The sequence below is a fragment of the Notamacropus eugenii genome, chromosome 6 (assembly GCF_028372415.1).
Source record: "Notamacropus eugenii isolate mMacEug1 chromosome 6, mMacEug1.pri_v2, whole genome shotgun sequence".
Taxonomy (NCBI): domain Eukaryota; kingdom Metazoa; phylum Chordata; class Mammalia; order Diprotodontia; family Macropodidae; genus Notamacropus; species Notamacropus eugenii.
In genome coordinates, this window is record NC_092877.1 from 341,096,283 (window position 1) to 341,118,161 (window position 21,879).

Genomic DNA, 21,879 nt, shown 5'->3' on the forward strand with positions numbered 1-21,879 from the left:
AGAGTAGAATTAGGCTTCCAGGCTTGCAAATTACATACATTATCTCAGTGTTGTAGGAAGATAATTTTGTGGTTTTCTCTGGGGCATTTGAGAGATTAGACTAAAATAGCTCCCAGAGGGTGACTCACAGATACCTGTACTTCCTAGAAGAAGATGCCACTTATGTCCATCGGGGCTAAATAACATGCATCCTGATGGATTTTCCCATCATCTGTTGAGTCAAAGACTTTGCTTTCTGGTTTGTTGGCAATCAGCAAAGAATAAACAGAGGAAGCTCTTGTCACCCTTGACAAGGCTGAGGTGTCTTGGGGACAAGACTCTTGTCACCCTTTCAATCAGTTGAGTGGCAGTGGGGATGCCATCGGCTGCAGAAAATGGACTTATCATGTTTTCATCAAGAAGGCCAGCTCCCTGAACAAGGTAGTGATTGGCCCCTGAGTGTTTGTCTGTTCTTACCTCTGTACAGCTGCCACCAGGCTATGATCTATGAGCAGGTACCAAGACCAGGTGAACAGCTTGGTGGAATTTTCTTTGGGCAACTTTTCTGGGACTTGATCCTCAAGAATTGCTGGGAGCATTGACGTTCAAATAACATGACCTGGATCTCTTTCTTTCCTCCTTCCCTCCCTTCCTCCCTTTTTCTTTCCTCCTTCATCCCTTCCTTTCTTATTTTCTGCCTTCCTCCCTCTCTTCCCTCCTCCATTTTCTTCCTTCCTTCTTTCCTTCCTTCATCCCTTCCCTCTTTGTTTTCTTCTTCTCTTCTCTCCTTTTCTTCTTCCGTCCTTTCTTACCTTTTTACTTTCCTTCTTTTCTTCCTTCCTCCCTTCTTTCCTTCCTCCCTCTTCCTAATTATGTTTCTATTTGCAAGTTGTCATTACCAAATGTTCCTTGCAGCGATGCTCCTTGTCGCCTTGCAGTACATAAACAATCTCTACCGCTGCCTTTATTTGCCTCTTCCAAGAGATACAGGTCCCTGTCTTCTCCTGCAGCCTTTTCTTGTGTATCTAGGCTTGTTTTTCCATCAGAATGTCAGCAGTGATACACTTTAGTTCCTCCAATCACATGTCAGTTCACTAGTCACTGCACAAAGATTTCTGACTGAGAGCACCAAGTTTAGGTCAATGTTTAGAGACTGTCTGAAAACTGTAGATTTCAGAGTAGCCTCTGCCTCGTTTTCATATTATGGTGAGCTTCTCCATATAGGGTGCCTCAAAACTCTTCCTGAATGTAATTTTAATAGATTAAAATACCACCTTAGGGGTGATTACAGGGTCATAGAGCTAGGGATGGACAGGGGGTCAGAACCTGTCAAGTCCAAATCCGGCCTTTTACAAAAATGAGGAGACTGAGGTTTCAACAGGTTACGTGACTTGCTGAAGGTCACACAGAGGGAATAAGTAGTAGAGCTAAGATAGGAATCAAGTCCTGGATTCCTCCCGCTACACCCTGCTGCCACCTTCAGTATGTGGGTCCTCGGACAGCAGACTCCATATGTCATCAGCACTGAACCCAGCATGTTTTTGACTTGGTGTAGGCCCTCCCAGCATTCTTCCTCCACTGCCAAGCCTTTGAGACTCTCCAGAGCCACCTCTGTGCCACAGTGAGGCATCAGGACAGGACTTTGTGAGGGTAAGCTAAGATATAAACCATCATCAGCGCTTGAATATTCACTCACACAGAGATTTTCTGTTCTTTATTGCATTAGTCATGTGACCTGTTCTCTCCTTCTCCCCACCAAGTATGGACAAATGAGAGAGGGCTCTAAAGTCAGCAGATAGTTTTTGAGAAGACCAGTTTCCACCATCAAAGAAGCCAGTGTTAGAAACGGATATATCCGCCGTCGGGACGTTGTCACTGGGGCGGCGGTCGGGTGCCGGAGTACAGCGATAACACAGTAGCTCATGGTTCTACAGTGCTTTAAGGGTGGCAAAGTGTTGTGCAAATATTATTTCATTTGACCTTTATAACGGCTCTGGTAGATAGGTGCTTTTATTTTCCCCGTTTCACAGATGGAGAAAGTGAGGTTGCCCAGGATCACGCAGCTAATAAATGTCTGAGACAGGATTGAAATTAGATCTCCTTGACTCCAAGGCTAGCACTCTATCCATTATGCTACCTTACTACCCATTGTATTAGTAAAATGAAGGCTGGGACTTGATGGCTTCCAGGGTCTCTTCCAGATCTAAATTTATGACTTTTAGCAATTATTTCTGTAGCGTGAGCTCCTTTGCCTTTTGTTTTCTGTTTGTGGGTTTTACTGGCAGTGAATGAGGTCGATGTGCCCTCTTTTCCAAAGTTCTCAGCCAATGAGCATGTTCCTACAGCAACGAACTACAGAGCTGAAGCCCACCTGAGTGGCATCTAGTGTTTGATCAGGGATAACTTAGAAGAAAGTGAATCCAGCGCTTTCACTGTGTGCATGGCAGTTATTATGTCATGGAGTGATTAAGCACAAATGGGAAACAATTTATGTGAAGGGACATGAATAGCATTACTGGAAGTTGATGGCAGAGCAGCTCAGCTCCTCCCACTGGCAGACAGATGCTTGGAAGAGGAAGTTCTGCCCCAAATTCTCCTGGGATATGTAGCCCAGCCCTGCCCTGAAATGAACCTTGGAAGAGGGCTTTATGGGCCCCAGGGAAAGTGCCAGAACTGGACCTCTTTCCCAGTACTACGCACTAGAGTCCTTCATTGAGACATTTAAGACTTTATCTAGCATGAAACAGATATTACCAATGTGCCATAAGGAGAGGATTTTTCATTTCAAACATTACCCCATGGAGTCTTCTCTTCTCCAGGGTAAACATTCTCAGTTCCTTCTGCCTTCTCATGTCAAAGAAAATAATGCCTTAAAGTACTTAACATGGTGCCTGGTGCATAGTAGGTATTTTACACATACTTATTCCCTTCTCTTCAAATGACTTGAGATCAAGGCCCTTTTACCATTTTAGTTGCCTTCTTCTGGTCATTCTTCAATTGCTCAACATCTTGCTTTAAAGGTAGTGCTAAAATAAAATCTGAATGCACTATTTCAGCTATGGTAAGACTGACCAGGACAAAGTATTCTCTTATGGCACTGCACATCACATTGTTGACTCATAGAATTTAAAATCTGCTAGGATCCCAAAACTTTTCCCCGGGAACCATTATCTAGCCATGAGTCCATTTCTCCCACCCTGAACTATTCTATACTTATACAATTTACATTCATCCCAATTCAATTCAACCCATCATTCTTCTTGTATCCAACTCTGTCACTCAACACCAGCCATCCCTTAGCTTTGTGCTGTGGTGACAGGCATGCCATGTGTGGCTTCATTCCAATCTTTCATAAACATGTGAAACAGCACAGAATCACTGAAAGACTCCTCCCCTGACCCACTCTCCCCAATGCTCCACTTTGACATTGACCCAGTAAATGCAGACTCTGCTAGTCTGGTCATAGAATCCAGCCCACATCTCTTCGCCTTGTCCCCAGTTTTCAGTTAGCATTTGTGAGTGAATGGGGAAGATTGGAACCGGAATCTAGGAAATAGGTGACAATGACTATTTAAAAGAGCTTTTTTTTTTTTTTTACAACTCTGAATTTGATTTGTGGACAAAGCTGGAACCTAAAAATATATTATTATTATATTATAAAATTATATAATAATAAATATGTAATAATATATAATCATAAAATTATATAATCATAAAAATATATTTAAACTATATTAACAATTAATTGTTTCTTTTAAATGCAAAAATGACTGCCTCACACCATAAGGCAGTTCTGTAACCCATTTCTCTCCACTGGATTTTTGGGATTTATGCGTTGTCCTGGTTTCCCCTCGTGACCAAGGGTATGTATTTGTAAGACAATACAGCAGAACAATATTAGCTGTCCGCTTGAAGCTTGAACCCATCATTTTATTCATTCCCAGGGTATGAGGGAGGAGCTCTAGATTCTGAAGCATCATGGTCTTTCTCTGTTTCAGCCATATCATGCATGAACTGATTGAGACAGAACGAGTTTATGTGGAGGAGCTTCAAAGTATAATTGAGGTAAGCTGACTTTGTTTCTGGAAATACCCTGATCTTACTGAGATTCTTCTGCACAGTAAGAATGCAAGCTGTTTGTGTTAATGAGTAAAGGACCAGCCTTGAATTTAGGATGCCTGAGTTCAAATCCCACCTCTGACACTTACTCCCTCTTTGACAAGGGCAAGTGCTTCACCTCTCAGTGCCCCAAGCATCCAGCTCTCCAAGACTGGGCAGGCTGCTAATCTATGCTTGCAGAAGGAGTTTTCATACCATGATCCCCCATTCTAAAGAAATCACAGGTCCAAATTCTTAACCCACTTTAAAAAGGGCATTTCCTTGGATCTTAGTAATTCCCATCAAGAATTTATAAAAAACAAGACTTTCTGATTTTATAAGATCACATACCTCCTGTCATTCAGGAGATTGAAAATCATAGTAAAAATGACATTGATGTGACTGGTGAACTTGTGGAGAAACAAGCATACTCATTCATTGTTGGTGGAATTCAAAGTTCTAAAATCCTCCTAGAAAGCAATCTGGCAGTACACAGTAAATGTTATTAAAATAATCAGCCCCTTTTACCCAATGATTCCATTGTTAAGAATATGGCTGCCCCCAAAGAGGTTATCAAAAATGAAAAAAATATGATCGAAAATTTTCATAGCAGCATTCTATGTATGTGTATATATATATACATATGATATGTTTGCATATGATATATATACATATAAAAATATACATATTACATATAGATGGAAACAAAAGAGAAGCAACCTAAATGTCCCACAGTAAGGTAATGGTTAAATAAATTATGATATGCTCATTTTATTGGATATTATAAGGCTATTAAGAGAGTTAAGTATGAGGAATACAAAGAGAAAAAGTTCATGAGAATGAATGAGCAAAGAATCTTGATGGAGATTCTTTAGAGGGAGAGATGGAAAAAAACATTCTGATACTTTATACATTGAAATTAATTCATTTAAATGTACATAGTTATTAAGCAAGCACAATTGTTTGCAGTGATGGTGAATGTCAAATTGTTAAGATATTTAATTAAAATACGTAAATTGCATTGATGGTTAGCATTTCATCTGATGTAGCAAAATCACATCTTATGTAAAACTTTTCTCAAATGATTCCTTAGGCAAACCTTAGAGTTTTAAGTCTTCTGTTCCTCAGCCTTCCATGCTGTTAAAACCAGGGACAATGGCCCTTTTTTTTGTGATTGGAAAGCATTTTATTCGTCTTAAGTACAGACTTCATAAAAATGCAACCTCTGCACAGTATTTTGATAGTTGTTTTACAAACAACAGGCATACACGCTTCTGGGAAATTTGGGGGAAATAGAGAATGCATCATAGAGATGGTTTCACCTTCATTTTGTTATCAAGGAAACTGAGTGACAGGTAAAGTGTTAGGGAGTGGGAGGGTATAAGTGACTTGCCCAAGTTCATGCAGGTTATCAAATCACAGATTGAGAGTTCAGAGATCATCCAGTCCAGTGGCATCAAACTCCAATATGGCTGGCTATGTAGTGACTCCGTTGTATTTTTTTATTTTGCTAAACATTTCCCAATTACATTGTAATCTGGTTCTACTTGAGAGTTTTGCACCTCTTACCTATCCAAGCCCTTTATTTTATAAATGAGGAGACGAAGGTCCAGAGGTGTAGTAACTTGCCAAGGTCACATAGGTAGTTAGTGGCAGAGTGAGGATTTGAACCCACGTTCTCCAACTCCATCTAACTTGTTGCTAGCAATGTGGTGCTTTAGCATTCAGAGAAGTTAAACCACCCTTTCTCCAATTATGCATACCCTCTGATCCACCTCTGAAAGCACAAAGGCAGCCTCATTCCAGTCCCAAGGCCAAAAGGCCATGTCCTACTGAAGGTAACTGATTAAAGAGGGTGGACAGCAACCCTGGTCGAAAGCTGTCAGGATCCCTTGTGGGGAATGGTGAGTGGATTGCCCATTTGTCTGTTAATGTTGGTGGTCTGAGGAGAGGGCTGGGTGGGGGGAGGAGGCAGCATCAGAAACTGCTTTAGAGCTAGACGAGACCCGAGAGCCCACCCAGTCCAACCTCCTCATTTTACAGAGAAGGAAACTGAGTTCCAGACAAGTATATGTCTTACCTAAGGCTACTCAGGGGTACAGATCTGAAATTGAAACCCGCATCTCCTGATTGTAAAGCCAGCACCTTTTCCCCTGAGTAGGTGAGAGGGAAAGGGGTGAATCTGAAGCATCTTCTTTCTGTGTTCCGTCTGTGATACTTAATACCTCTCTACCCTCTTCAGGGGTATGCTGCAGAAATGGACAATCCAGAATTAAATCACCTGATCCCAGTTGCCCTTCAGAACAAAAAGGAAATTCTCTTTGGAAACCTCCATGAAATCCATGAATTCCATAACAGGTATGTATCTCCCAGATGATCCTGGCTCCCTGGAAGGTTTTCCCTTCTCACCTCCCATTCCTGGAATCCCTCATTCCCTTCAAAACTCAGCTGCAATACCACCCACCCTACACAGGAAACCTGTGCTGGGCACTGTGCTCAACAACCAAGTAGTCAGGTCCTCAGGGAGTTTATAGTCTTCTGTGAGGGTGGGGAGGATTGCAAGACGTGGCGTATAAATAGAGGAGGGTATTCATGAGTTTGAGGAAGAATGGAGCAGACTCCAGACTTCCAGAGAAGGTGGCACAGTAACCTCTAAGTTATTTTTCTCTCCCATGGGAAAAACTGGCATATGCAAGAAATTCAACCCCAATGAAGAGTAGACAGAAAGCAGTGGGATGGTTATCTTTTAACTGAAATGGTTTAAATTGGAAGTTGGAGGTGAAAGTCAATGTTAGTTTGCTCATTCTTTTTGTAAATATGTTATGGACTATAATATAATTAAAGTTTATTAGGGCTATGGACTATCCCTGTGATTTCACAGATGCGGGGAAATCCTAGTGAGGAAATGCCCTCATTAATACAGGTGGGCACCTTCTGGGTCTTGGATTCTGCCTTGAGCCCTGAGCAATTCAGTGATTTACCCAGGCTGACAGCCAGTATGGGCCAGAGGCTGGACTTGAACCAAGATCTTCCTGGTTTTGATACCAGGTCTTCTTGCCCAATACTATGCTTCTCATTAACTATTGCATATTATTTTATATGTATATATAAATACATGTACATGTGTGGATATATACACATGCATAAACTATATAAAGGTGTGAATAGATGTATATATGTATGTCTGAGATTTAGAATTTTATTGATATGTGTATAGAGAGATCACATAGAAAATACATATGTGTTTGGATATATGGATGTGTGAGGACATGGATGTGTGTGTATACACACATACACACAGATATCTGAGACCTATAATTTCACATAGGTGTGTATAGATACATATACTAATGTACACAGAAAATACATGTATGTGCAGATATATGTATGCACATAAACATATGAAGGCTGCTAGGTAGCTCTATCCACTGATAGAGCGCCAAGCCTGGAGTCAAGAGGACCTAAATTCAAATTCAACCTCAGATACTTACTAGCTGTGTGCCCCTGAACAAGTCCCTTAATCTGTTTGCCTCAGTTTCTCCATCTGTAAAATAAGCTGGAGAAGGAATGGCAAACTGCTCTAGAATCTTTGTCAAGAAAACCCCATAATGGGGTCCTGAGGAATCATGGGACAGTCCTGAAACAGTTGAACAACACCATATATGCATGCATATGCACATCCATATGTCTGAGACCTATAATCTCATCAATGAGATGAGTTTATATTACACAGAGTTTATATTCAAAATGTATGTGTGTATATGCATAGAAACACATTCCTGAGAACTAGAATTTCATTGGTGTGTATAGATACATGCACAGATATACATAGAAAATCACCTATATGTAGATATACATACCCATATCTGAGTCTTCTCACTTCATTAATATATCATATACTCACACAGATGTACATAGAAAATACATATGATTGTCTGGGACCCATAATTTCCTTGGTATAGGGGAACGCCTTCTGATAATGCAGGTCAGCATCTCAAAGAACTGCCTTAGGCAATGAGAGGGTAAATCACTTATCCAGGGTCACCCAGCCAGTATGTGTCCAAAAAGGGATCTGAACTCAGGTATTCTCCACCCATTCAGGTCAGGGTTCTTTCTTCTCTGCTACACTGCCTCACAAGTAGATAGCTGTACTTATATAAGATAAAATCAAAAGCAGGTTGCCTGATTTGGGTAAGTAAAATCATCCCACAACATTCCAAAGAAGAAATATGGGGGGAGAGTTTCCATCCTTTTCGTTTCTGTGTCCTTGATGAGCAAAGGAGTTTGTGGATAATACTGAAGCTCAGTAGCCAAGTCATGGTAGTAGAGGCGGCAGCCACAATCATTTCCTGGGCTCTGGGTAGATGACTACACTTGTCAGGGCCCAAAGGAATTCCTGTTGACCCTCCCTAGATTGAGAAGGAAGCAGTGTAATGTTCAGGGCTGGAGCCTGGAGTTTATAATTAAGTCACTGCCCAAACCAGACTGGTTTCACTCCCAGTCTTCTTAAACGTTGCTTCATTCATTGTACAGCATGAGAGCTTTTGAGGAGGAGAGTGATGGAGGTAAAACAAAAATGGCTTTTTTAAAATTTAATTCATAATGAGAATTTAAAAACCAGACTTTTCATCAAAATAGCCTAGGCATGGAGGCAACTAAGGTAGGTTCTCATGGTTTTATTTCAGGAAAGGGCATTCAAACTCATACCAAAAGGAATCTTATATTCTTATGGCATTTTGTCCAATATTCAGAGTCAGTGAGGACAGTTACTTGGTGTCTGGGCTGACCTTTTGGGGCACTCTGTCCCCAAACACTCCTGAGCTAGGATTGCAGCACTTATATTGGGAAGAGACCTCTGAGATCATTTGCTTCAGCCCTCTCATCTTATGGATGAGAAAACTGAGGCCTGGGGAGTAAGCATCAGAGGTGAGATTTGAATCCATGTCAGTGCTCTTTCCCTAGCACCAGAACACTTCCAATTACATCTGAAACCAGCAATGGAGAAAATACCCTCGTCTCATGGTTCCATTTTAACAAGATAGACCAATGGGAGTCAGAGATGGAAATTTATGAATTCATGATAGCTATGAATAACCATTTCTTAAGCACTTGCTATGTACCAGGCAGACCTGGGCTAAGAGCTAAGACCACAAATACAAGGCAGCAAGAGAGACAGTGCCAGGAAGGGAGACCCTCAGGATGCTTCAGGGAGGAACACTCGGAGACTATCAAAACCCTTTACACACATTATCTTATTTGATTCTTACAATAACCCTAGGAAGCCCTCTAAGTGTTATCACCAAAGATGATGAAGCTGATTCTCACGGAGGAGCCATGTTTGCTTAAGGTCACAGGGCTAGTAAGTGACAGAGGTGGGATTAGACCTACTCTGCAACCCTGCCTTTCCTCTGCTCCAACTCCCTCATTTTACACATAAATCAATAAGCGTTTGTTAAGTGTTTACTATGTGCTAATTAGCACTGGAAATGCAAAGAAAGGCACAAATAGTACTTGCCCCTCAAGGAACTTATCCCCCATTCTAAAGGGGGATGTATAGGAAAAAATGGAGGTTCAGAAGTGAAGGACTTGCCCAAGGTCACATGCAAATCAGTGGCAGGTCCAGTACTGGAACCGGAGGTTTTTGACTCTGGGTCTAGAGTTGAATGTCATTTGACTTACAACAGAAACACAGGCAGATAAGCAGACTGACCTAGATAGACACTGATAGGTGGATACACAGCCACAGAGAGATAGAGAGGCAGCCATAGACAGATGGATGGACAGAGAGATGGGACAGAGATGGGACAGACAGGCGGTCAGACATATGCTTTGTACTCCACCTTCCCCACTGTCACTGATAAATGCTCTTAGGGTGATGTACATTTTGAAGGCACGTGAACACTTTGCCGGGTAAAACCATCCCACCTGCCTTCGTGTTGTCTTGATGTTCTCAGATTCTTAGGACTTGAGTCTACTAGAGGCCAAGGGGCCTTAGAGAGCATCCTGCCCAACCCACCCCCTCATTTTGCAGAGTCCTGGAGAGGAGGAACTTCTCTATTTCTACCCAAGTGGAAAGTGGCACAGAAAGGAACACAGCTCAGCTCTTTTCCAAATGCTCCTTTTCCTTCCCCCTTCACACACTAAAAGGATCCCAGGAGCTGCAGGCTGCTTGCCACTAGGGCTTGGGGCTGGCAGAGCCACCGTGGGTCTAGCATGGTTCTAATAATAGAGGAAGTTCCAGGGTGTGGGGGGAAGCGATAACAGCATGCTGTATTTTTAGTCTCCCTTCCTTTCCTCCATCCTCCATTGAAACTTTGATCATTGTTTTTAAGCCAGTATTTTTTTAAAAAAATCAAAATCATCTGCATTTTCCTCCTTAGAATTTTTCTCAAAGAACTGGAAAACTGTGTTGAAAATCCTGAATTTCTTGGCCGGTGCTTTCTAAAAAGGGTAAGTTCACCTTTCCTGGCTATCTAAAGTGATTCCATTTCATATATGCTTCTAGATTAGCTGGTGAGTGCAAGGCACTGGCCTTGAACCTTTCATTTCTCAATACTTTGAAGGGGGGGCCACTGATCTGCAAGCAAGAGTTTTCTTATTGTTGTTGAGGAGTTGTTTCAGTGGCATCTGACTCTAGTTGGGGTTTTCTTGGCAAAGATACAAGAGTGGTTTGCCATTTCCTTCTCCAGCTCATTTGACAGATGAAGAAACTGAGGCAAACAGGGTAAAGTGACTTGTACACAGTCACACAGCTAGTAAGTGTCAGAGGCTAGATTTGAATTTATGGAGACACGGAGACAAAAAGGAAAACAAGCCTTGCTGCCTAGGATCTTACAGTCTATTGGGGAAAGTGGATACATATATGAGTATATACAAGAAGAATATATATCAAGCAAGCAACAAGCATTTATTAGACTTCCACTATGTGTCAGACACTGTGCTAGGTGCTAGAGATAGAGACTAAAAAGACACAGGCCCTGCCCTCAGAGCTTACAGGCTATAGAGACAACACTTTCATAATTAATTGGTTTTTATTATTAATTTATATCTACTTTTCAACATTCACTTTTATAAGATTTTGAGTTCTAAATTTTCCTCCCTCCCTTCCCCTGCCCAAGACAGCATGTAATCTGATGTGGGCTCTACATGTACAAGCACATTAAACACGTTTCCATATTGGTCATGTTGTGAAAGAAGAGTCAGAACAACAGGGAAAAACCATGAGAAAGAAGAAGACAAAAAAAGAGCAAATAGTCTGCTTTGATCTGTATTCAGATTCCATAATCCTTTCTCTGGATGTGGACAGCATTTTCCATCACCAGCCTTTTGGAATTGTCTTAGATCATTGCTGAGAAGGGCTAAGTCTATCAAAGTCAGTCATCACACAGTGTGGCTGTTACTGTGTACAGTGTTCTCCTGGTTCCTCTCACTTCACTCAGCATCAGTTCATTCAAGTCTTTCCAGGTTTTTCTGAAATCCGCCTGCTCATCATTTCTTATGGATCAATAGTATTCCATTCCATTCATGTACCACAACTTGTTCAGCCATTCTCTAACTGATGGGCATTCCCTCCATTTCCAATTCTTGGTCATCAGAGAAAGAGCTGCTGGGAATTTTTTGTCCTTGTGGACATTCTTATGATCCCTTTGGGCTACAGCCTTAGAAGCAATATTGCTGGGTCACAGGTATGCGGTTTTATAGCCCTTTGGGCACAGTTCCAAATGGCTCTCCAGTTTCATAAATAATTGTGAGAGGGGGGATTTGTTCCTTCCTTCCCAGGTCAATTGATATAATAAAGATAACATGGTATTAATGTGCTAAACAGTTTATTATTGCTCACAACACCTTATGAGGTGAGAATGCCTTTTTCTGACACGATGAGAAAGGGCAGTAGTTGGAACGACAATAAAAAAGGATGGATCAGCCCCAGCCCCTCTCCCCAACCACCCTTAACTAAAAAGACGATTTCAGTAGTTGGTGCCAGCCCAGGTCAGAGAGAGCTGAGAGAAGTCGGGGTTATCGCATCGCCCCTCCTTTAGATAACTGTATGGAAAATAGACCCAAAATAAATGCAGGCTAAGCTGTTAGTATAAGCAGGAATGCTGAAATTGGCTGTTGGGAGACCACTATCTGACAAGTATCCTTTAGATTCTCTTCCTGAGCCTGGGACGCGATGTTCCTGAAAATTATTTGCCTTCCTGTTTATATTTTACTTAGACTACTCATAGGATGAATTAGTGTGGCCTTCCACCTGCTATTGGTGGGAGGAGGCCACCAGGCTTTGTGCTGGGAGTGGGGAAGGAACTAGCCTCTTGTGAGTAATCCAGAGGCACCTGAGCCAAAATGATGCTCAGAACGCCGGTTTAAAAGCCCTGGTGAGTGGTATAACCACATAATCAGTCTTTTGTGATTAAAAATAGCAGTGACTTTAAAATGGAAGCCACTCCCTTTGCTGAGAGACAGATTTTGTGGATTTAGGAGTGTCTTGTTTTTGTTTTTAACATACAAATAGTCCTTCAGTCATGAATGCCTGACTTTGGTGGCTCTAGTATACACTTGCACCCTTTTTCACCAGCCTCTCTGGGTAGCCTTGCATTTGTCTTAAATCCACCTCCATCCTGGACAACAGTTGATCTTCTCTGGGCCAGAAAGCCACCTGGCAGCCAGCAAGGAAAAGGTCTGACCTTTCAGTTCACTCACCTTTAACCCTGACCCCAGCTCACCACCTTCTATCTTTCCCCTAGGGGGATAACCTACATATATATATATATATATATATATATATATATATATATATATATATATATATATATATATATATATATATATATATATATGTACATATGTATACATGTGGATCTTGCATGTGCCTTTGGCACAGACTTATCTGCTGTCTCTTCTTCAGACTTTCTCTTTAATCCCATTTCTTGGGAATCACAGAATTAGAGAGTGGGAAGGGACATTAGCAGCCCTAAAAGGAATCTCCCCACAACCTAGGGGACAAATAGTCATTCTGCTTGAAGACCTCTGGTGACCTGCCTCCTCACCACACCACCCACTCCAACTCTAAGGCATAAAAAGTTTTTCCATGACCTCAAGCCTAAATTGGTCTCTGAGCAACTTCCATCCATTGTTCCTGGTCCTGCCCTCTGGGACCAAGCAGAACAAATCTCACCTATCTTTCATGACAACCCCTTAATGCCAGAACGCAACAACTATGGAGTCCTCCTCCCCAAAGTCTTCTCTAAGACTTGGCTGAGCATCCTCCCTACCCCCTCGCATGACAGAGACTCCAGGTCCTGGCTCATCCTCATTGTCTGTCTTCCTTTGGATGTTCTCCAACAACATCCATCCAAAATTGTAGTGCCCAGAATGGAACTAGTAACTCTTTCTTCTAACTTCTTCCAGGAATTATTGGCATAGCAGTGAGTTAGCCCATAGGTTCTGGAAAACAATTTGGAATTATTCCAGAAAAGTCATTCAACTATTCATCAAACCTTGATCCAGTGATCCTAATGCAGGACACATACCCCAGGGAGATGAAAGAAAGGAAGAAATGTGACTTATCTACTGAACCATTCACAACTCTTACCCAGGAATCCCAGGAAAATCTGTCTCTCCTTCTCTCTCCTTCTCTCTCTCTCTCTCTCTCTCTCTCTCTCTCTCTCTCTCTCTCTCTCTCTCTCTCACTCTCTCTCTCTCTCTCTCTCTCTCTCTCTCTCTCTCTCTCTCTCTCTCTCTCTCTCTCTCTCTCTCTCTCTCCCTCTCTCCCTCTCTCTTCCTCCCATTCTCTCTCTCTTCTCTCACCTCCCCCACCCCTTTCTTTAAGTCACTTGTGAGGAAGATAAGAGGACTAGGTTGGCTAGACTGAAGAATGTTTGCAGGGGAAAAAAATGTATAAGGCAAGTATGCCACTGTTAATGGACCATAGAAAGTTCATAGAGGGAAGGAAAGCGACTGGAAAGGTAGGAAGGGACAAGGTTGTGAGGACTTTTTGTGTTGTTTGGTTCATTTTTTCCCTTTTTAAAAATAGTACTTCATTTTTTTTCCCAATTATATATCAAGACAATTTTTTGCATTCATTTTTACAAGATTTTTAATTCCAAAGTTTTCTTTCTCTCTGCTCTCCCCTCTTCCAAAAGTGGTAGGCAGTTTGATATAGGTCATATATGTGCTATCATGTAAAACATATTTCCCCATGGAGTCACACTTGTGAAAGAAGAAACAGATCAAAAGGAAAAAAAAATGCAAAAAAGAATAAAGTGAAAAAAATATGCTTCAATCTGCACTCAAGTCCATCAACTTTTTATATGGATGTGGAAAGCATTTTCCTTCATGAGTCCTTTGTACTTGGATCATTGTGTTACTGAGAAGAACTAAGTCATTCATAGCTGATCCTCGTGCAGTGTTGCTGAAACTGTGTACAGTGTTTTCCTGGTTCTACTCATTTCATTTTGCATCAGTTCATACCAATCTTTCCAGGTTTTTCTGAAATCTGTTTGCTCATCATTTCTTATTGCACAATAGTATTACTTACATTCATCCACCCCAACTTGTTCAAACATTCCCCAGTTGATGTGCATCTCCTCAATTTCCAATTCTTTGCCACCAGAAAAGGAATATTTTTGCACATTCAGTTCCTTTTCCTTTCTTTATGATCTCTTTGGGATACAGACCATAGTTCTGGTATTACTGGACCAAAGGGTATGCATAGTTTGGTTGCCCTTTGGGCGTAGTTCCAAAATGCTCTCCAGAATGGTTGGATCAGTTGTGAAGGACTTTAAATGACCAACAGAGGACTTTGTGTCTGATCTTAGAAGTTAGAGGAAGCTGCCCTGAGGACTGGTCAGGTTTCTGGAAGCAAGGAGTCCAATTAAAAGGCTGTTGCAGTAATTCAGGCAACAAGTGATCATGGCCTATGCTAGGGCAGCAGCTACTCAAATGGAAAGAATTATTAAAGGTTTTGTGGAGGCAGAAAAGACAGTATCTAGTCACTGATTGGCTGTGTGGGATGAGGGAAAGTGAGCCCAGGATACAAACCTAGGAGACTGAAGGAATGGTGGTATTCTCAACAGAAACAAAGAAGTTTGGAAGAGGGCTGGCTTTGGGGAAGTCCAAGGCACAGGAGACAGGTGGCCTAAGACCTTCAGAAGAATGTTAGGGACTATGTAAATAGTTTCATGCCTGGGGCAGATGCCAGGGCTGACAATTTCTAAGGTCTCCCTTCCCTAACCCTAAGATTCAGGGTTCTCTAGGGTTTTGTTTTGTTTTGTTTTTTTTAGGTAAGAATAAAAACAAGGCTAGTACCAGCTCATTGACTTGGACACTATTACCCTGCCCAGAAGATTGGGTAGTTGCTCTGTGGAGACAAAAGGGAGCAGCTGCTGCTAATGGTGCCAATGAGGACACCAGTCTCTCTCTCCTCCTTTGAGGGCCAGTCCCAGCTGATAAATGCTGAGTTAGCCCAGTACCTGACCTTTGTGCTTTAGACTGTGTTGTTAGAAGGGAGAATGAGGCAGATCCCTATGAGACATCTGTGAGGCAGAGCAAGGTCATTCTGGACAGCTTTGATGCCCAGGAAGCTTTCCTGTGCCATCTGTGTTTGTGTTGGCCATGCTGAGTATGTCCCTATTTTTCTCTGAGCTTGATGAAGTAACAAGAACAACAAAGGCTGAGTTTTCTCCAAAATCTTAAGAGTGAGCCCTTCTCTCTTCACCTGGGCATTTCTCTGCCAGAACTTCTGGGACCCTGCTGGTCAGAGGCTGATGGTGGACCTTGACAGTCAGAAAATGGCACTACTTATCTCCTATTTTGATTTTCTTTTCTATCAAGGAGAATGATCTTCAGGCTGGAAAGGGTAGACCAAAAATGATGCAAAAGGAAGAGAAGCCAATGATGGATGAGGGTAGCCAGAGAGCACATGGACATGCTAAAAAAGATCAAATGTCTTTGACCTGAACAAATTACACCCAAGTGTATTGAAATAGCTGAAAGATAAGATCACCAATCACAGTCAGGAAACACAGATGAACCATGGAAAATCGGAGATGTTAGAGACCTGAAGACAAACTTGTTTTAGTTGATTTTCAGAAGATAATAGGTAGAAAATTCCACAAACTGCTGCTGACAGATCAGTTTGAGGTGAATTTCAGGAGGAATTGAAAGACATGTAATATCCAAAACAAGGGAGCAAGTGATCCTCTTCTGGACAGATCTGGCCACCCTGAGAGTCTTGTGCCCAGTTCTGGGGGCTGCCACTCTTTAGTATAATAGGGAAACTGACTGGCATCCTGGAATTTGTAGGGAGGGACAGGCATTCCCTCCCAGCCCTGAGAACATTTTCTTGAGGCAGAAGAGAGACCTGAGTCACACCTAAGAGTTTTTAAAAGGACACACCTGGTCTATGACTGAAATGAAATGATGGGGCCCTCCAGAGCTGATCCTACAAGGATCGGAACCACTGGAGCCACACACTAGAGGAAAAAGGAAAATTCAGGGCAGAGAAGGAGATTAAAGAGAACCATCGGTCTCTCCAGGCATCTTTCCAGGGAACCAAGTTAACGTCTCACATAGCTCATCAGGCACTGAGGGGCTTTCCGAGAAACTGCTCTGCTCACGGCTTCCTGTCCCTGGGCCTGACCATGGGCGGACCTGAGCGAACATTCTCTGCTCCTTTCTTTATCCAAACACTTCCTGTAGCCTGGATTTTTGCTTCAACTAAAAGAAAATAAAAAGACCAGGGATTATCTAGGGAAAGATTCAAATTTAAATTAGAGCAGAAAGCCACACTTCTGCCTAAATATTGGGGGTGGTCCCGACTGGGAACTTCTAGCCTGGTGGGGGTTGGTTTCCTGAAACTGGTCATTTCCCATAAAGTCCATTAGCATCTGAGTAGGCCAGACCTGCCCCACCTAGCCAACTTCGGCTTCAAAACAAACAGGCAAACCAAAATCTCTTTGTAGTAGAGTGGGGCTGATGGCCGCTCCTGAGATAAAGGGGGAAGAGAGGAGAGGATTGTGATGAGAAAGGAGGGCTGCGAATCATCCCTAAATGTTTGCCATAGACCTTTGAAAAATGGAAAGGACATAAAGCAGACTCTGGTAGAGGCTGGAGAACTGTGGTTCCTAGTATATACCTATGCACACATATAGCACACATATGCATGCACATAAATAAACATACATGAATATATGTGTGTATGCGTACACATATATGCGTGTGTATACATGTAACACATATACATATACACACATATAAATATATACACATAAACATGTACCATGTGTACACACGTGTGTGTGACACACGTATACACACAAACACACACACATACTGGCCAGAACTGCCTATATTATATATGCATACAGATGGAAGATAGAAAGAAGAGGAGTTGATACATAAAGAGGATAATGAAAAAACTATGGATGGCTTGGGATGTCATTTAGCATGGGCTGGTTTATTTGTTAAGTTTAACAATAAAATACAAAAGCTGCCCTACCTTTCTAAGGACAAGGGCTGCCAGTCTCATGCCTCATTCCTTCATCTCCTTCTCCTTGACCTTGGGCAAAAGCAGCAACTGAGGGTGAAGGACTCCACCTACTGTGAGAAGGGCAAGGGGTCCAGGCAGCTCTCACTATTTGGAGTGAAGTCCTGGGCAGCCTCTGCGGTGGCTTCCCCTTCTCACCTCCTGGGCAGCCTGATGCCCCCTTAGTCTACCTTCTCTTTGGGGGGCAGCTCTGATGATCTTGGTCCCATTGCTTTAACCAGTCCTTGGATGAATGATCTCTTGATGATTTTTCCTCCATCTTGATCACCTTTCTCTGGGCATGTTCCACATGGTCCATATCCTTCCTAAAGCAAATACAGTTCCCAGAACTGAACATGATACTCCAGAGGCTGTGTCACCGGGCAAGTCAGACTAGCCCCTACCTAGTCCTGGGCCCTGGGCCTCTCTTTCCTCAGCCTGAGTTCATATGAACTTTCTGCAGCTTCCATATTGTACCGGTGGCTCATCCTGAGCTGACAATCCACTAACACCCCCCAGATCTTTTTTCAGATGGGCTACTTCCCAACCTCATGTTTGTCCATCTGGCACATATGGAATCACTTTCTTTAACCTAAGTATGAGACTTATGATTTGCCCCCATGACATATTTCATCTTATTTTTATGGGGCCCAGTTTTAGCCCTTCAAGGCTCTTTGGACTCCAAAATGCCATCAGTGAGTCAGTCTACCCAGCCAATGGCAGAAGGAACATCACAGGATGCTAAGATCTGGGGCTAGAAGGCACATCAGGTGTCATCTAGTCTAGTGTCCTCAGATTCAAATTGAAATGGATCCTTGCAACCATATATTGACTTAGAAGACTACAAATCAACATTTTCTATGTTGAATTGTATTATTATTTTTTTTATTTTGTTAAGCATTTCCCAGTTACATTTAATCTGCTTCATGCCATGCTTAGGAGTCTTGCAGGCTACATGTGATACCTCTGAACTAGTCTAACCTCTTGTTTTGCAGATGAGGAAACTGAGTCCCAGACAGGAGGACCTGGTCCTGGCCCTATCCTGGATGGGGCAGTGAGATGGACAGGATAGCTAGGTGGGCAGAAATAGAGGAAGAAAAGTGGGGTTCTCTAGGCCTCCCCCCCCCAAGGTTTCCTGTGAAACTCTGCTCTCTGAACCATGGCAGCTTCTTCTGTATGTCTTCCTTCTTCTTTGGTTAGTTTTCCTTATATAATGATGGTGATAGCTCTCAATCAATATCAATCAATAAACATTTACCATGTGCCAGGCTCTGTGTAAGCGCAAGATACAAAAAGAGGCAAAAGGCAGGCCCTGCCCCCAAGAAACTGTCAATCTAACATTTATACAGCCCTTAGAGGTTTGTATGGCACTTATGTGTGTCACTTCATTTGAGCAATGAGAAGGAATTAAAGACGTGTCCCATAGATTTTATAACTGGACCAAGAAATTGTTTTTTGATTCCCCAAGTAGGGTGAATCACTCCTGAAGAGACTTTTGGCCCTTTTGCCAATAAGACACTGGCAGACAATTGGAAAGGCCCTGTTTCTAGAGTCAGAGGATATCCAGGCTCCACCATTTTGTACGTGTGTGACCTTGGGCAAGTGACTTTACTTCTTCCAGGATCCACTTCCTTATTTGTAAAATAAGAGGGCTGGTCTCAGTGGTCTCCTCCAGAGGTATCTATATAAGCCGGTCTTAACCAGTTATCCTCCTAAACCTGCCTTTCATGACAGACAGAATGCTGAGTCCTTTCACCAAACCTCTTCTGAGAGGGGGATGGTGGGACCAGACGACACAATTAGGCCAACTCCCTCACCCCTTCCCCCATCTTAGTAGCAGATTAGAGAGAGCCTCTACCTGGAGACAGAAAGACCCAAGTTGAAAACCTGTTTCAATCTTTGCCTTGTCAAATGTCTTTGATAAGGGTCTGTTATAGAAATCTGTCTCACCAAAAGTCATTCCCAAAATGATAAGTGGTCAAAGGATATGAAAGAACTCCTCTCCAAAAAAAAGATTGTAAATCATTAACAACTATATGGGGAAAAAATGCTCCAAATCACTAATAATAACAAATGAATGAAAAAGCATATATTAAGTGTTTTACTATCTACTATAGAATGCTATGCCTTGGGGATACAAAGAAAAAAGTCAAGAAAGTTCATACTCTAATTAGGGGAGAGAACTCATTTCAAGGAGTTCAGTGGCAAAAGAGGCAGAAGAGTCCTAAGAGTTCAGTGATGGGGCAGACCAGGAGACCTAGGGGAATGTTTGGGGTCCAGCAGTGGTCCAGATGATGGGGCCCAGCAGTTCAGAGGACACAGTAGAAAGGCAGATAGCGAAGGGAAACAGAAATCAAAACCACTTGGAGATATTACCTCATACCCAACAAAGTGACAAAGGAGACAAAATATAGGACTAGTCTATGTTAGGGTGAGGGGCTGATGCCCTTTTTTTGGAGCTGTGAATTGGTCTACCCATTCTGGGAAGAAAGTTGGCATTAGGCAAAGAAAGTGACTGAAATGGGGATTTTTAAAAAACCATTCAAAAGTTATCATCAGAGAACACCCGTGATCAATTATTTTGTCCTTTAAGATTCAGTTAGTCACCAAAAGAATCAGACTTCAGAGTACTGAAAATACTCCATCTCCCTCACTGATGGCGTATGTCTTTACTGCAGTGTCTTCTTACACAAGTCCCCTTGTTATCAAATGGCAGTACAATTCTGGGCATTAAAAAAACAATACTCAAAATCAGAAAATGTGGGCAAGGCATTATTGTGAGTCCTGTGAGTCCAAAACACCCTACAAGGGTGAGAGTTATTTTCTCCAAAAATGTTCAACCTTTTTAAATTCTTCTCCAATCTGATATGATTTATGGTGTTAAGAGAAGGATATAAAAATAGGTCTTGATCTGGCACAATTTTTTTTAACCATTAAATTAATTAGAAACTACATTTATCTTGTTTCTGAAAGCACATTTGCATTTTTGGGATCTCTGAAATGAAGAGTTATTACCTATTAGCTAAGGAGGCATCATGAGTAGTATACATCTATTATATTTACTGCCTTACCTGTTATGAGTAGGCAACAAACAGTTTTTTAAATCTATTAAAACTAGAATTCCTAAGTTGAAAAATATCTTTTTAAAAAGTATTTAGATCAAAGAAGTCCACCTATAGAGATGTATAGGCAGAAAGCCCTGTCAAGTCTGATGGCCTCAGTCGTCACGGTCTACCTTGGGTTGGCATTCTTTATTCATTTATCTGACAGGCATTGGTGGAATGGGGTACAAGTCATGACTCTTGACTTATTACCTACGTCACACTGGACAAATTGCTTCTCTGGGCCCCAGTTTTCTTATCTGCGAAATGAGTAGGTTGGAACTGATACTTTCCAATAGTCCTTCTAGCCCAAATCCATGATGGCATCATATTTTCCACTACATGTCAAACAGAAGCACTGAGGCCTGTGAAAAGTAATAACTTTTGATCCCTGAGCTCAAAGAGCTTATGGTCTAGGCAGGGAGAAGAATCTGAAAGGACATGATTGACCAAAGGGGTCTTTCCTTTTTGCCAGATGAGAGCCCTTAAGAAAGATTCTTTGTATCTGACAGTGTTGGATCTCGATGGTGATGGGGCTTAGATGGGGCTTAGAGAGACAAAAAAAGAAAGTGGAACTAGAGGAGAGGGAGAAAAAGAAGAACAAAAGTTTAAAGAGGAGGAATCATGGAAGGAAAAATTCTTTTCTTGGAATGCGTGGAGTAGGAAAATAAAAATGGCGTTTGAAAAAAGAGGCAAGGGTATTTGTTTATGAAATTTAGAATTGGAAGGGACCTCCACTGGAGCTGGACAAAATGGCGGTCCCTTCTGGGGAGATGAGGACAGTGAGGCTTGAGGTGACCTGCCCAAGGTTGCACACATAGTAAATGGTACAGCTGGGATTGGAACTCAGGTCCTGTGAGTCCAAGTCTAGAGTCTAATAAACTCCCTCATTTTTATAGACATGGAAACAAACTGAGAGTTAAAGTAACTTGTCCAGTGTCACACAGGTAGTAAGGAGAAGAGCAGAAATTATCCTTGGGCCCCTCCCACTGTAGAGTGCTGTCCTCCCAGAACCTCTCTCTGCTTCTGTCCCCTGTAACTCAGCCTAAAAAACAAGAGAAACTCTCTGAATCAAGAACTCCAACCGAGATGTACCTGGAGGCTTGGATCTTGTGCAGACCTGGCTTTGCCCCATCCTTCTTTCCCAATGGCCTTAGTTTTTTCCCCTGACAGAGA

At 42.1% G+C, this 21,879-nt stretch overlaps 1 protein-coding gene across 2 annotated transcripts in view; it reads left to right on the forward strand.

Moving 5' to 3' along the window:
- The window catches only part of MCF2L2 (MCF.2 cell line derived transforming sequence-like 2), a 352,924-nt gene that overhangs the window by 250,551 nt on the left and 80,494 nt on the right, over positions 1-21,879 (forward strand). For both annotated transcript variants that reach the window (XM_072618349.1, XM_072618350.1), the window contains exons 16-18: positions 3,978-4,044; positions 6,320-6,435; positions 10,458-10,527. In XM_072618349.1, coding sequence (XP_072474450.1) covers positions 3,978-4,044; positions 6,320-6,435; positions 10,458-10,527 — 253 coding nt within the window. The remainder of the gene's footprint in view (positions 1-3,977; positions 4,045-6,319; positions 6,436-10,457; positions 10,528-21,879) is intronic.